Genomic DNA, 15,531 nt, shown 5'->3' with positions numbered 1-15,531 from the left:
TCACGTGTTTCGAGCCATCGTTTTTTATTAAAATTTCTCTCGATCAATCGACACGAGTCTTTCTTTGAGCTATTGACAAATTGTGTGGGATCCAACGTGAACAATGAAGTCCAATGTTTGGGCAATATTGAATGTTTACCAGTCCCACCAACGCCTATAGATGTCTAAATCTGATGATAGGTCAGATGACGATCTTGCAATATCAGTTTGTGCACAGCGTTAGTAGTTTCTGGAGCAACAACTAATTTTGAAGGCACTTTCGCGAAATTAAGACTTCGATTGAATTCACCATATCATCGATAAAGAAGGGTTCTTGATGGAGCTTTATAGTCAAAAACTGAATTAAGTTCATTGATGTCCTAAAATAGTGGAAATCGGACCAAAATGTTTCACGTCCGCTGATACCGACATAAAATTAATATTTTTCAAAAGTTATATTTTTTTATTCAAAGTAGTTTTCTTGTGCTTCGATACAGCGTTTAGCCCGGACAATTAGCGTTTCAAATGAGTGTTTAAGGTCATTTTTCGGAATGCTTTTGAGAAAATCGGTCGTCGCCTTTTGGATAGCTGAAATGTTCTGAAACCAGTGTCCTTTCATGGGCAAATGAAGTTTTTCAAATAGGTAAAAATCACAGGGTGCCAGATCAGGTGAGTAGGGTGAGTGATTAATGGTTAATATGGAGTTTTTTGTCAAAAAATCAGTCACAAGCGTCGACCGATGACACAGCGCATTATCGTGCAACAGGCGCCAGGACCCTGCCTCACGGTATTGTGGTCGAGCACGACGAATGCGTGACAAAAGACGTTCATAACACCAAGGTAAAACACAGCATTAATCGTTTGGCCAGGTGGGACGAACTCTCGGTGTACAATACCCTCGGAATCGTAAAAACAAATCAGCATTGTCTTTATTTTTGACTTCTGAAGATGACCGACTTCTGATCGTCACAGAGGTCCTCACGACCTTCTTGGAATCGCTTAAACTACTCATGCACATTACTACGGGATAGGCACTGATCACCATAAACTTTTTTCATCATTTGAAATGTTTCAGTAAACGTTTTCCCAAGTTTAAAACAAAATTTAATATTTGCTCTTTGCATTTTACGACCGACGACCAAAAGCTGCTGTCACTTTTTGATCGATAACATCGATTGTAGTTATCCAATTGTCTTAAAATTTTTACGAAATGTCAACAAGAGATCAAGCTTTTTATTTCATATACCCAATCCATCGTTACAAAATATATTTTAAACGACTTTTTTATTATGGTTCCAAAATAGTAGAAAAGTCACTGGGTGCCAATTCCGGACTATTCTGTGGCTGTAGAGGCCCAATTTCTTCAATTTTCTCATAGTTTTCAATTGTTTGTGACACGTGGCTTTGCCTTGATGAAATAGAAAAGTTCTCTACGAGTTTTTAATGCTTGGAATCCTGTTCGTCGCGCGTAGTTCACTAGGATGATTGCTGATTGAACTCAGGGGTATATTGACATAATAATAAATAATTTCAAATTTATTACTATTAAATAGCTGAAAATGTCAACAATTCGATGCTGTTCTTGGTTGGTTGATCACCAAAATAATCAGGAACGATATGTCCAACAAATCCCTTTGATAACTTTAGAGTGTGAGCTATTTGGATCAACTTAATTTTACGGTCATTCGAAACCATTTTGTGGTTTTCTTTCATGTTTTCATCCTTTGCTTTGACATTCACTGCTCTTATTGTATTATCGCTGCTCATTTTGTGCAGGTTCCAAATTTAATTTTGATGCCTAAAACTATGCTACAATTTAATGAACATTAGCAAGCTTTTCAACATATTATATACCAGTCATATGTATATATCCATTCACAAACTTGCACTGTTTTAGCAAAGCTTTTAAGCTGATTAGTCTGCAGTTGTATTAACATTGAGTTTTTTATTTCAATGCGAAAGAAAAGCAAAATTATAAAATGTTTAGTAACAGCGTAACCTTTATTAGAGCCTTTATTTGGTTGGCTGCACTTTCATTTATCCGGCACTTTCTTAGTTCAATAACAATTCCAATATTATATTGGTTCAAATAGTGCTGTTCTACTTCATTTTGCTTTTAAAAATATATATTTTCTGGCACGGCGGTTAACATATAAAAATTATTTGACGTTATCTCTATGTTAGGCTTGTCGGGCTGTCGGCAAGGCTTTGTTTCAGTGGTTTACAGTTGCAGTAGTTATGTGAAGGTTTTTGGTTCCATATCTCATTAAGTTAAATATGATGTTCTCCCGTATTTACAGCTGTCTCACCTACTAATCCCATGCGCTATCAAATCGGTCAAATAGGTGTTACCTTAGCACGTTTATATCGGTTAGCGGAAGATTTATCAGGATGTTCATGCGTCATTAGTAGCTTAGTAGTATAACTCTTATTGGTAAGTGTTGTATATCTGCTTTCACCTATTTGCATGCCCAGAGCTCTCTTTTGAAAGTTTCAAAAAAGCGGCAACATCGAGCAAACAAACAATTGCATGAACCTATAATCAGTATAAAAAGTGCTATATACTATATATATGAATGTATATATGCTTATTAATTAATTCTGATTGCAGTTTGTACCTTATGAAAATTACTTAATATGCAACTATATGCTAATGCAAGAAATCTATTCACTGGTCAAAGAACTCCAGTTGGCTAAATGGACCTTTATCTAACACTTCAACTAGTTTACGCTTAATTAATTCAATATATGTACATATGTACTATAGGTGCACTGTATTGAATAACAGTTTTTCTAATAGTAATGTTACGTATTGTTATAAATAGCATTTTTCTCAATATACATTATTATATGAACATTAGGGTGTGTAAAAACAAAAGCAGACAACTAATAGTTTTGTAAGAAACTTACTGCTCTACATGGTCTCTTAGAGTTGCCTAAAAACATATTTTTAGAGTACAAAGTGAAAAAATAATTGGTTTAATTTTTTTTGAACCACCCTAATGTAAATTATTATATGTAATAATACATATTAATTTTTTTGTTGTGTTTGCGGTGAAATTTTATTGGCCGTTGAGAGTATTTACTTGAAAAGTTTTGTAATGAATAAATTGTATAATTAACAAGTAAGGAAGGGCTAAGTTCGGGTGTCACCGAACATTTTATACTCTCGCATGATAAAGTGATAATCAAGATTTCATTATACGTCATTTACATATTTTTCAAATACCGTATTTTTGTAAAGTTTTATGCCGCTATCATCATTGGTTCCTAAAGTACATATATACTCGTATTATACAGAAAAGGCATCAGATGGAATTCAAAATAGCGTTATATTGGAAGAGGGCGTGGTTGTGAACCGATTTCACCCATATTTCGTACATGTCATCAGGGTGTTAAGAAAATATTACATACCGAATTTCATTGAAATCGGTCTAGCAGTTCCTGAGATATGGTTTTTGGTCCATAAGTGGGCGAGGCCACGCCCATTTTCAATTTAAAAAAAAAGCCTGGGTGCAGCTTCCTTCTGCAATTTCTTCCGTAAAATTTAGTGTTTCTGACGTTTTTTGTTAGTCGGTTAACGCACTTTTAGTGATTTTCAACATAACCGTTGTATGGGAGGTGGGCGTTGTTATTATCCGATTTCTTCCATTTTTGAACTGTATATGGAAATGCCTGAAGAAAACGACTCTGTAGAGTTTGGTAGACATAGCTATAGTAGTTTCCGAGATATGTACAAAAAACTTAGTAGGAGGCGGGGCCACGCCCACTTTTCCAAAAAAATTACGTCCAAATATGCCGCTCCCTAATGCGATCCTTTGTGCTAAATTTCACTTTAATATCTTTATTTATGGCTTAGTTATGACACTTTATAGATTTTCGGTTTCCGCCATTTTGTGGGCGTGGCAGTGGGCCGATTTTGCCCATCTTCGAACTTAACCTTCTTATGGAGCCAAGGAATACGTGTACCAAGTTTCATCATGATATCTCAATTTTTACTCAAGTTACAGCTTGTACGGACGGACAGACATCCGGATTTCGACTCTACTCGTCACCCTGATCACTTTGGTATATATAACCCTATATCTAACTCTTTTAGTTTTAGGACTTACAAACAACCGTTATGTGAACAAAACTATAATACTCTGCTTAGCAACATTGTTGCGAGAGTATAAAAACAAAACCACAAATATTTTTCGATGAAATGAAAAGTGAGATATTAAGATAATTTAGTTCACATACATATTCCAAAAGTATACCCTCCGTTCGAATGTAATGGAAGTTACACTTCTTCATGGAGGTCTCATCATAACGTTCAAACTTTTCGATAAAAATAATAATGACCCCAACTAGCTTTAAGTTGAAGCCTATTTTTTACAAACTAATTCGTCTACCTTGGAAAAACTGACGAAAATCAGAGAACCGAAGTTCAATTTGCAGTTAAAAATGGGGTTTTCAATAGGAACGCTGCAAAAGTGGACCAATAGGGTCAGCAAACAACGCCATATTTTATCCTGCTCTTCTGACGTTTCTCTTCAGTAAGATTTGCCATTTCATCATGAAAGGATATACGATCCAACAAGAAGTCAAAAGTATTAAAATTTACTACCGAAATTCGGAGTCAGTGGCCTCAACTTTAAGAATTTACGTCCAATTATGGTCGTCATAATCGTCTTTCGGATCAACAATTGAGCGTCTTGGATTGAATTCTCACAAAACGCCAGTCCATGAAGGTTTCTCACACGCCGTTCTCAAGCGTTGGGCATCTCTGTGACGTCGTTGTGGCGAATTTTGCGAAAAGATCTTGGCCTACATTCTTACAAGATCAAATTGACGCAAGAACTGAAGCCGCTTGACCACCAGAATCGTCGTATGTTCGTGAATTGTGCTGAGCAACAACTTGAAAATGATCCGGATTTTCATCGAAAAATCATCTTCAGCGCTGAGGCCTATTTCCGGTTGAATGGCTTCGTCAATAAGCAAAATATGCGATATTGGTCAATCAGCGATCCACACGCACTCCATGAGTAACCATTGCATTCCGAAAAAATTACGGTTTTGTGCGGCTTATGGGCCGGCAGCGTCATTGGTCCGTACTTTTCCTGTGGTGATCAAGACCGTCACGTTACTGTGAATGCGAATCGCTATCGCTCAATAACAACCGAATATTTTTGTTTCGAATTGGGTGATATGGACTTGGCCTATATGTGGTTTTAATAGGACGGCGCCACAAGCCATACGGCGAATGTCACAATCGATTTATTGAAAACCAAGTTTGGTGAATGTGCTATCTCACGAAATGGCCCAGTCAATTGGCCGGTTCGATCGTGCGATTTGATGCCGTTAGGCTATTACCTGTGGGGCTACATCAAGCTTATGGTCTATGTCAATAAGCCAGCGACGATTGATGAACTTCGTACGAATATCGAACGTGAAATTGCAGCAGTATCGGCCGATTTATGCTTGAAAACCGTCGAAAATTGTAGTGACCATGCAAAAGAAATCGGGTTCCATACATAATGGCATCGAATGTACTTTCACAGGAATAAAGAATTTCATTGATGATTATTAAAAAACCCGTCATTTGCTGGTTTGAGATATTCAAGTGTTAGTCTTATTAGTTTGTGAGAGCAGCAAAAGAACACTCTCTTTGATAAGAATTGCCTAATATTGACTATTTTACCAAGTTTTGCGAGTTTGGTAAAAAAAATACCCATAACCTCGCACTACACCTGGCCAAATCAAATACTGTGCAATTATCAAAAGCCAGTAGTCAACAACTTTGGAAATACTCAATTATATTTTGAATAGCTTCATAAAAATTGTATTTGATTTGCATTCTTTTGCCAACCGCTTGCAAAAAATAGGCCATCTACATATATATATGTTAGTCATACAAATATTTCTAAATATTTAACAATTACCCGCGCTGAATTGCATCTATTCACCAGACCAAAAAATGCACACGCATTTTTGAGGTGTCAAAGGAAATTGCAAAAGCCGAAAAATAAATTAATTATCTTAGTCGCAAAACCACATTTCACACCTCAACTCATTGCACATTGCCACACCCTGCAAATGTAGCAATATACCTAAATATTAATGTCTGTACATGTGTATGTACTATATGATTTGTACTGGAGCGTGTATATTGGCAAATTGGCTGGGAAGTTGAGCAGTAAATTCGATATTTTTATGAATGAATTCTACGCTTTTCAAGGGCCTGTAAATAGCAATCAACTAGCAAGGTAAACAAACAAATTGCACGAAGAAAAAACAACAACAACAGCACAAAAATGTAATATAGATGAAATTTCAGCGCTGAAAATAACAAAGAAATCGATCGATAAAACAAAAGTAAGCCAGTAAATATTTGCTGCATAAATAAGAATACAGACAAGTGGAAACGCCGTCGATGTTTGGAGCAAATAGACAGAAAAAGTATATATGTATGTGTGCGTGTTTGCGGTAAATATTCGTGGAAACTCATTTATTGGTATTGATATATGCAGGTACATACTGACAATGTGGATGAGGGATTTAAAGTTCCGTCGGCCACCAAGTGTTGAAACGCGCTTAGCGGCATTTTTCAAAAAAATATTTTATTTAATTTTGACACTTTGACACCTCGCGGTATTGCTTTTCGTAGTATTTAACTTAGTTGTTGACAATTTATAATAACGTTTGCATATATACAATTTTAAACTTTGTTAAACTTTGGTATAAAGGGTGGTCCATGTAGTATATTTGAAGAATAAATCATAAATCATACATCATGTCGACAATGAGAGATTCACTGATGTTAGAAAAAATTAATAGGTGGGTAGTGCCTTATAATGGGTAATCCAAGTAGAGGTCAATAGCCTTTTTTTGACAGATCACACGTGAGTCGTTTTTTTATTTCAGTATTGTTTGGCATTTCATCATGGAAAGACTTACGCCTGAACAAATTTACAAGTCGTTCAAATTTATTGCGAAAATTCAAGTTCTGTACAGAATGTTTCCCATGTGCTTCGCTCAACTCATGGTCAACATAATCAGCATACGGAGCGTACTATTCGCAAAACCATCACCCATCTTGAGACCCAGTATTCATTATTGGATAATAATCGACCGAATAGACTACATTCAGCACACAGTGAAGAAAATATAAGCAGCCGTAGCTGAGAGTGTACACGAAGACCGTAGATAGTCGATTCGACGCCGTTCGCAGCCACTCGGACTAACGTCTGGAATGACTTCACACATTTTTCGTCGAGATCTTAAATTGAAAGCGTACGAAATACAGCTTATGCAAGAACTGAAACCACTCGACATGATTTGGCAAATATTTTTGGAGATATGATCATATTTGAATTTATTAATTTTACTAACATAGTGTAATTGGCTTTAAAGGCTTTATATGCGTTGTTCTAGAAACACCCTTTTCAGAGTCGGTGAGAAAAATCTCTTAAAAACGGCTGGATTGATCGACTTGTGATATTCAGAAGATTTTCTTAGATATATAAATATCTAATTTAAAATTTTGACTAGTCCTTCGATACATCTTTTTTGCGGAAATGTTCCAGGAGATCGGCTACAGGAACAAGAGAAACCAAAATTTTGTATAATAAATTACGTATTATGAAAGTTCCTGGTTATTATTTGATTTATGTATTTACTAAATAAAATGCCTTTTGTTTGTGAAGAGTGCTATCGATAGGCTGTTTTTCTTGCTATCGTTTCTAATAACATACTGAAAAGATAATAAATCTTCATAATTTTTAAGAGTATTGAAGAAGACACAACTATGTGAACCACCCTATATTTGGGTAAATGCAGTTGTTTATGTTTCTATACACAAGGTCTGTCGCAAAAGAAACAGGACTGTTAAAAAAAAACAACAAAAAATTAATATTTTTCAAAAGTTATATTTTTTTATTCAAAGTAGTTTCCTTGTGCTTCGATACAGCGTTTGGCCCGGTCAATTAGCATTTCAAATGAGTGTTTAAGGTCATTTTTCGGAATGCTCTTGAGAATATCGGTCGTGGCCTTTTGGATAGCTGAAAAGTCCTGAAACCAGTGTCCTTTCATGGGCAAATGAAGTTTTCCAAATAGGTAAAAATCACAGAGGCGCATTATCGTGAACAGGTGAGGATTCACGGTAATAGGGTCGAGCATGATGAATCAGTGACAAACGTCGACCGGTAAAACACAGCATTAATCGTTTGGCAACAGGACGCTCGTTGACAATGCCCTCGGTCGTAAAAACAAATCGAGCATGTCTTTATTTTTGCGCGACAAACGACCGCTTCTGATCGTCACAGTGGTAAAACACAGCATTAATCGTTTGGCCAGGTGGGACGAACTTTCAGTGTACAATTTTTTCATCATTTGAAATGTTTCAGTAACCGTTTCCCCAAGTTTAAAACAAAATTTAATATTTGTTCTTTGCATTTGACGACTGATGACCAAAAGCTGCTGTCACTTTTTGATCGATAACATCGATTGTAGTTATCCAATTGTCTTAAAATTTTTACAAAATGTCAACAAGAGATCAAACTTTTTATTTCATATACCCACCAATAGGTGGCGCCACAAGAAACAGTTATATTTAAAAAGTTCTGTTTCTTTTGCGACAGACCTTGTAGAGTTACGAAGACAATTTTTTATTAGAAATACTATTTGACCTCTCAAACGAGCAGATTATCTACCAACACTTGAAGGTTTGTGGTTTAAATTTCCGAAATTTTTTTAAAGGCTTTGACTAACTCCTTGTAAATGGCAAAATTGTTTTTGACGGTCTAATGAGGTAATAGATTTCTTAATACACTGAAGTTATTCGGATGATTTGGGGTTAACAAGTCAATGGCAGTTAAATAAGTGGATGTTTGGCAAGCGTTCTGATATTTTTTGTTAAAAGAATGTGGATTTACTCAGCTCATTATTTCTTAATAGAACTTTTATATAATACAAGCTTTGATAGAACTGCGACTGGCTTGATGAGGATTCTTGATCATATACGATAGAATGTATGTAAAGTAAATATACCCATACTTATTCGAAAGCAGAGCCCAGCACTAAAGTGCTAAAGCAGGGCTAATATTTCTTTGGAACTTCATGTTGAAAATGGCAGCTAAAGCTATGGTATATAGAGAGCTGTTGACTCTTTTCTCGGTTTTAATAACTATCTGATTTAGCCCTCTAACTTGACACAGCAACTCTTCTTCTTGGGCATCTTTCCCCACAAACTTACTAATTTATGATACATTGAATATATTGTACATGGCACATTGAAAGCAGTTTCCGTTTGTTTTCGTCTCTCAGCTTTTGAGTTATCGATCTGATATTTTGCATACACGTTTTCTCCCCAAGAAACTACTCATTTATTGGAAGCGCCCTAATCGAACCAGTATAGCATATAACTGTCATACCAACTGAACTAAGAAATCCTTGTATGGTATACTTTTTTAGTTGACAAGATATCTTCATGAAATTTGGTATTATTTATCGCCTAAGACAACGGTACAAACTTCGTAGAAATTATAGCTTATAGCTGCTATACTGACTGATGAAAATCAAGATCTTTGGTGTTTTAAGCCATAAAAAATGCACCCGCAAAGGGTATTATAATTAAATTTTTTTCTGGTTTGAAATATTAATTACAAACACTGACTGAGACAAATAATGATTAGTACATATCCTAAACTTCATAGAACGAAATTAAGCACTCTGATCACACACCTAATCCAATTCTTCATTATCTTTGCTGGCTAAAGGCTTAAAATGTTAAGAATTGTTATTTTCTTTAAGTAGATTTATATGTTTGTATGCTTATATTTAAGTGTTTAATAAGTTTTGCGCTGAAAGGGAAGTGTTGTTTACAGAGAGCATAAGTTTTGACAAGCTAATATTGCAGTTTTGACTCAGCAAAAGTGTATGTCTGTTGACTGAATAATTGGCTAATTTCAACAGCAATTGGAGACTCGCTTATTTACTAGTTAAATAACTGGGCGCTCAGTTGGATGAGTTCGAACTGCTTGTGGACGGACATACATGTATAAGCACCTGTTACTCTTTACCGAAAAGGTAGTGCCTTTGAGGGTGGTGGCCGCCGACGTTGTCATTTGAGAGTTACTCGCAAGTTGTGTATGTGTATAAGTGTTTTTTAGTTAAGTCAGAGTAGCTCAGGTGGAAAATGAAAAAATATAAATTGACCTGAACGCTGGGAAAAACAATCAAAAACACTTCAACTTCAAAGCTCGCGGTACGCTTAGCTCATCGAGACTCGCCCGCGTGTATATAGTCAGTAGACGTTGTAAACTGTGAACTTGAATTGTCTGTATTAACAGCAGAGACCTGAGAATATTTCCATTGTTCAACGCGTGTTGTAAAGAACGTTGTTGTTCTAAGTGCTTTTTGCTGCTGTACTTCCAATTCAACTGTTGAAAACGAAAGTGTTTTTGGTGTATTCATTCAACAACGGTTGGTTGAACGTAACGCTTGTGCGGGTGTGTGTGTGCGCGTTTGTTTTTGGTTGGCGGAAAAGTTTGTAAAACATCTAAAAGCGGCAAACAGCAGTTTAAAGTACATACTTAAGTGTTTGGCGAAAATGTGTTCGAGCGTTAAGTTGGCAGTTGCGTTGGTCAGTTTTTTTTACCTCCTTGTAATATTATTCTTAGTATATCGATGGGTTTTTAAGTATTTTCGCCAAGTAGTCATTCAGTACTCAAATGTTTTTCGTTGTTGTTTTTGTACCATTTTGTAGCTGTGCGTTGGTGTCCTGGCGGGAATTTCGGCAGAGGAAAGCACAAATGCCGAAAGCACGAATGCTGCAGTTCAACAAGATCTAACCACTTCGGGCACTTCGGCGAAATGTAAGTAGAAGTGTCCTAATGGATATACTTAAGTTTATACGTACACCAATATTACTGTGTAAGTATTATTTGCCGACACAATTGTGAAATTATTTCATTTGTTAGAGTATTTGTACAATTTTACGAAGTTAGCAAATATTTGAGGGCAAGGATCGCTCTTTAAGTTGTTTATCTTCAATTCAGTTGTTAAGCTGTAAAGTTGAGTATTTATTTGTATAAATAAAAGTGTATATAAAACACCAATATTGGATATAACGAGGTAAATGTGCAAACACTTGGAAAATATTTATTTCTAAATGAAGGGAATTTGACATTTCGGAGAAACTCGTTTATTACTAAAAGGGTTGTACAAATATTTCTTGGAAGGATGAAGCAAATAATTGTCAAGTTGATGTGTTTTGCTGGACGCCAAGTTAACAACAGCGCGCCAGTCTCTTTTATAGGCTTTGACTAACTCCTCGTAAATGGCAAAATTGTTTTTGACGGTCTAATGAGGTAATAGATTTCTTAATACACTGAAGTAATTCGGATGATTTGGAGTTAACAAGTCAATGGCAGTTAAATAAGTGGATGTTTAGCAAAGCGTTCTGATATTTTTTGTTAATAGAATGTGGATTTACTCAGCTCATTATTTCTTAATAGAACTTTTATATAATACAAGCTTTGATAGAACTGCGACTGGCTTGATGAGGATTCTTGATAATATACGATAGAATGTATGTAAATATACCTATAATTATGCGAAGGCAGAGCCCAGCACTTAAGTTCTAAAACAGGGCTTATATATCTTTGGAACTTCATGTTGAAAATGGCAGCTAAAGCTATGGTATATGGCTGTTGACTCTTTGCTCGGTTTTAATAACTATCTGATTCAGCCCTATAACTTGACAGAGCAATTCTTCTCCTTTAGCTTCTTTCCCCACACTCTCACTAATTCATGATACATTGAATATATTGTACATGGCACATTGAAAGCAGTTTCCGTTTGTTTTCGTCTCTCAGCTTTTGAGTTATCGATCTGATATTTTGCAAACACGTTTTCTCCCCAAGAAACTACTCATCTTCTTCTTTTCACTGTTTGGCGCCAATTGGAGATTTCAAGTGCAGTCAGGTCCTTCTTTCCCTGATATCTACAGCAGAACCTTTCTCTCGAAAACTCGCAACGCCGACTCAACACATGTTGTCATCGTCCATGCTTCCCCATCATATAGCAGGACTGGGATAATGAGTGACTTGTTGAATTTGATCTTTGTTCGTCAAGAGAGGACTTAACATCTCAATTGCATACTTAGTCCGAAGTAGCAGCTGTTGGCAAGAGTTATTCTGCGTTGGATTTCCAGGCTGACATTAATGTTGGTGTTGATACTGATTCTAAGATAGACGAAATTATCTAAGACTTCGAAGTTATGATTGTCAGCAGTGACGTGGGAGCCAAGTCGCGAATGCGATGTCAGGAGATATTTCGTCTTATCGTTCACTACTGGACTCATTTGCTTCGCTTCTTTGTCCAGCTTGAAAACAGCATTACTAACTGCGCAGTTGTTATGGCCAGTGATATCGATGTCATCGGCATACGCCAGCAGTTGTACACTCTTGTAGAAGATTGTATCTTCTTTATTCAGATCTACAACTCAAATTATTTTCTCCAGCAGTAGATTGAAAAAGTCCCACGAAATGGAGTCGCCTTGTCTGAAACTTCGTTTGGTATCAAACGGCTCGGGGAGGTCGTTCCCGATCCTGACCGAGCTTTTGGTATTGCTCAACCACATATTATCAGGTGCTGTAACAGAGTCGTGTTGAGTACCATTTCGCAGTATCTGAAAGCTGTTTCGTCGTCAAGTCAAGTCGTTCGCCACTAAAATGTAGATTTAGCAGCTTTAACTTAATTGCCTTGCTACAAAGATCCCATGGAATTTTGTCTTTAGAAGCGTATGCCTGTGACTTTGACAACAATGCAAAACAAAATAAGTTACGTATGGTTCGAATAGCTTTTTTTAATATGAAATAGTATATTTTTTAGGCAAAATCAGGTTCATTTTAAGACAGTTTCGCTATATAAAGATGAATACGACTATGAATTGATTGATCAAAAATTACCAGAAATTGTTCAAAGACTGTTGTATTGGTTCATACGGATATCTTATTTATAAGATAGACAGCGAGTGCCCACCCATTCTAGACTATGATATATTTTTTGAGACTGTGAATACGGAATACAGTATATAATGATTTGAATTTGAAGCTGTTAGTTTGAATCACCTGACTCATATGTTATTAAGCACATGAAATTTTAAATTGAAAGAGTTTTCAGAGGCGGGTGAGGTTTAAAAAGTGCACCAAACGATATAGTACGATATTTGGGAAGATTTTTTAGGTTTTACAGTTGTCGTTTTTTTTACTTTGTTAACTGAATTCTACTGTTTTATAGGTATATACTGGTGGAATAAATTGGCCTTAGTTGTATATTTACGTGCGTGAGTTTCTTCTTTGCCACGATATTCAGCCGATTGATCGTCTATTTCCGGGTCGTAAGACGAATCGACGGATCATAGTCGGAAAGCAATGTTTCACAGACGTTAACGCAACACTGTTTTTCGAAAAAATTTATTGATTTGCAACTGATCGTGCTTTCTCTTTTCTTGGGTTTAAATGATCTTTCAAAATGGTTTTTACCGATCCTTCCGATATTCCAACGAAGCTAATATGATTTTTGATTCTTAATCGTCGATTTTCAAGTACCAATTTCTCTATTTTTATTGACGAGTTGATCATCTGCTGATGTTGAGGCCGTCCTGTACATGGTTCGTCGCCTTTGAATAATTTGTATCCAACAAGAACACTTTCTTGCGACAAATAATTACCACCGAAGGCCTTTTCTAACATTCTGAATGCTTCGGCATCACAAATTTGATTCCGCACACAAAATGTAATGGAACTACTGTGTTGAATAATTTCACTCATCGTAAAAATTTTCGAATGTACTTTATGTACTTCAGAAAGACAAGCTTATACTAAACACTAATGATTATTTTGATGTCATACCAACCAAAAGTAAAATAAATATATTTCGACGAATGGGTTTTCACACGAAAATTAAAAAGTCTTACTATTTTTTGCCCAGTGGTACAATGCCACTAGTCTTGAATTCGTTTGGGAAGGCTTCTGATTTTTTTGAACTTTATAAAAAAAGCTTACCTTGAATGGTATAATAAAGCAAGCTTAACATTTAAAGTTATATTTATAGAAGACGTTTTAACTCATAAAATTTATTTAGGCTCCTCCATGTAAAGTTTTGTATATGATATGATTGAAGAATTGCTCTTTAAAAAGTATCTGAATATGTGTTCCAATTTTGACTAAAAACCAAAAGATTGGTCCTTTTATAATTATAGAACTTCTAGAAAAAAAATAAAATTATACTGAAAAATTTGTGGCACATTTTGTATTATATACTACATATGTATAAAGAAATAACTGTAGTATGTAGAAAAAAAACTGAAAAAGACCAATTTGACAAATTAACAGACATTTGTTTTCACTGCCGTTATTTAAGTTTAAACCTAATTAATTTGACACAGACATTACGGAAATAAGTAAGCTCATTATCTAATTTCACTTTTGTTTATTTGTTGTTGTTTACCAATTAGTGTTCAACTTGGGCAGCTTATTTGGTCAGAGTCCCGGCTACGGTTACGGTAATGGATATGGCTATGGTTACGGCAACAACTACTACCCCAGCGCCAATAGGCCGTCAACCTATTATCCTTACAGGAACAACTATTATCCCACCACCAGCACATACCCCAGCAACTACTACCCGAGCAATTATTATCCAAGCAACGGCGGCTGGAGCGGCAGCAATTACCCCAACTACGCCTCAAGTGGCGGCTATTATCCCAGCACTGGCGGCTATGGCTATAATTATGGCAGCACCACTGGCACGGCCGGTTACTACCCCAGCACGGGCACCAATATTCTAGGCGGAAATGGCGGCTACGGCGGCTATGGAGGTAATGGCGGCCTGCCTGAGTACTATGGCTATTATAATCCACAATACACTGGTCAGCGCAATCGTGGTTACGGTTATTACGCCAATACCGATCGCTATGGCTTGCCACGCTATGATGGCGGCTATAACGATCGCCCTTATGGTGGGCGTGGTGGTTACGGCACTTATCGTGGCTACGATTGATACGGACCGTGTGTATGTGTGTGGCATGATTTGAAGTTTGTAAATCTCTGTTTTGTTTTTTAATGTTTTCTATGTGTTTTGCTTTATTGCTGTTGTTGGCTTAGTAATGCTCTCGAAATGCGATAATAAACTTGCTTCTTGCTTGTAAATATGCTATGTGTGTATATATTTTATTGTTTGTGGAAGTATTTTTTTACTTACATATGTATCAATATTAAACCAAAATTATATTAGAAAAGCATTTACGTATGTGTAACTAATCCTATATTCTTTATTCCTCAACGAAGGTTTGTATGTACCAAGAAATACTTCAGGTAATCGTATTTTATGCAGCTTAGACAAATATTGTTTCTGCTTGAACTTCTTCTTCTTCTTTACTGTCGTCGAAACTGAACTATTACAACAATTAGAAAGTTCGAAGGATGCCACCTTTTCAAAAAGTTTACCCAAAATATCCATAATATAGAAACACTTTAATGAAAAAGGTACCAAAGAGAAGAATTT

At 36.1% G+C, this 15,531-nt stretch overlaps 1 protein-coding gene across 1 annotated transcript; it reads left to right on the top strand.

Moving 5' to 3' along the window:
* The first annotated feature begins 10,177 nt into the window (after positions 1-10,177).
* LOC126762192 (heterogeneous nuclear ribonucleoprotein A3) lies at positions 10,178-15,183 on the top strand. The gene is made up of 3 exons (XM_050478752.1): positions 10,178-10,603; positions 10,727-10,835; positions 14,483-15,183. Exons 1-3 carry the CDS (start codon positions 10,571-10,573, stop codon positions 15,025-15,027), a joined length of 687 nt encoding a protein of 228 aa, XP_050334709.1. The 5' UTR covers positions 10,178-10,570; the 3' UTR covers positions 15,028-15,183.
* Positions 15,184-15,531: the final 348 nt, after the last annotated feature.

This window comes from Bactrocera neohumeralis, chromosome 6 (assembly GCF_024586455.1).
Source record: "Bactrocera neohumeralis isolate Rockhampton chromosome 6, APGP_CSIRO_Bneo_wtdbg2-racon-allhic-juicebox.fasta_v2, whole genome shotgun sequence".
NCBI classification, from domain to species: Eukaryota; Metazoa; Arthropoda; class Insecta; order Diptera; family Tephritidae; genus Bactrocera; species Bactrocera neohumeralis.
The sequence above is the reverse complement of the archived record's forward strand: the minus strand, read 5'-3'. Positions and strand labels throughout refer to the sequence as shown.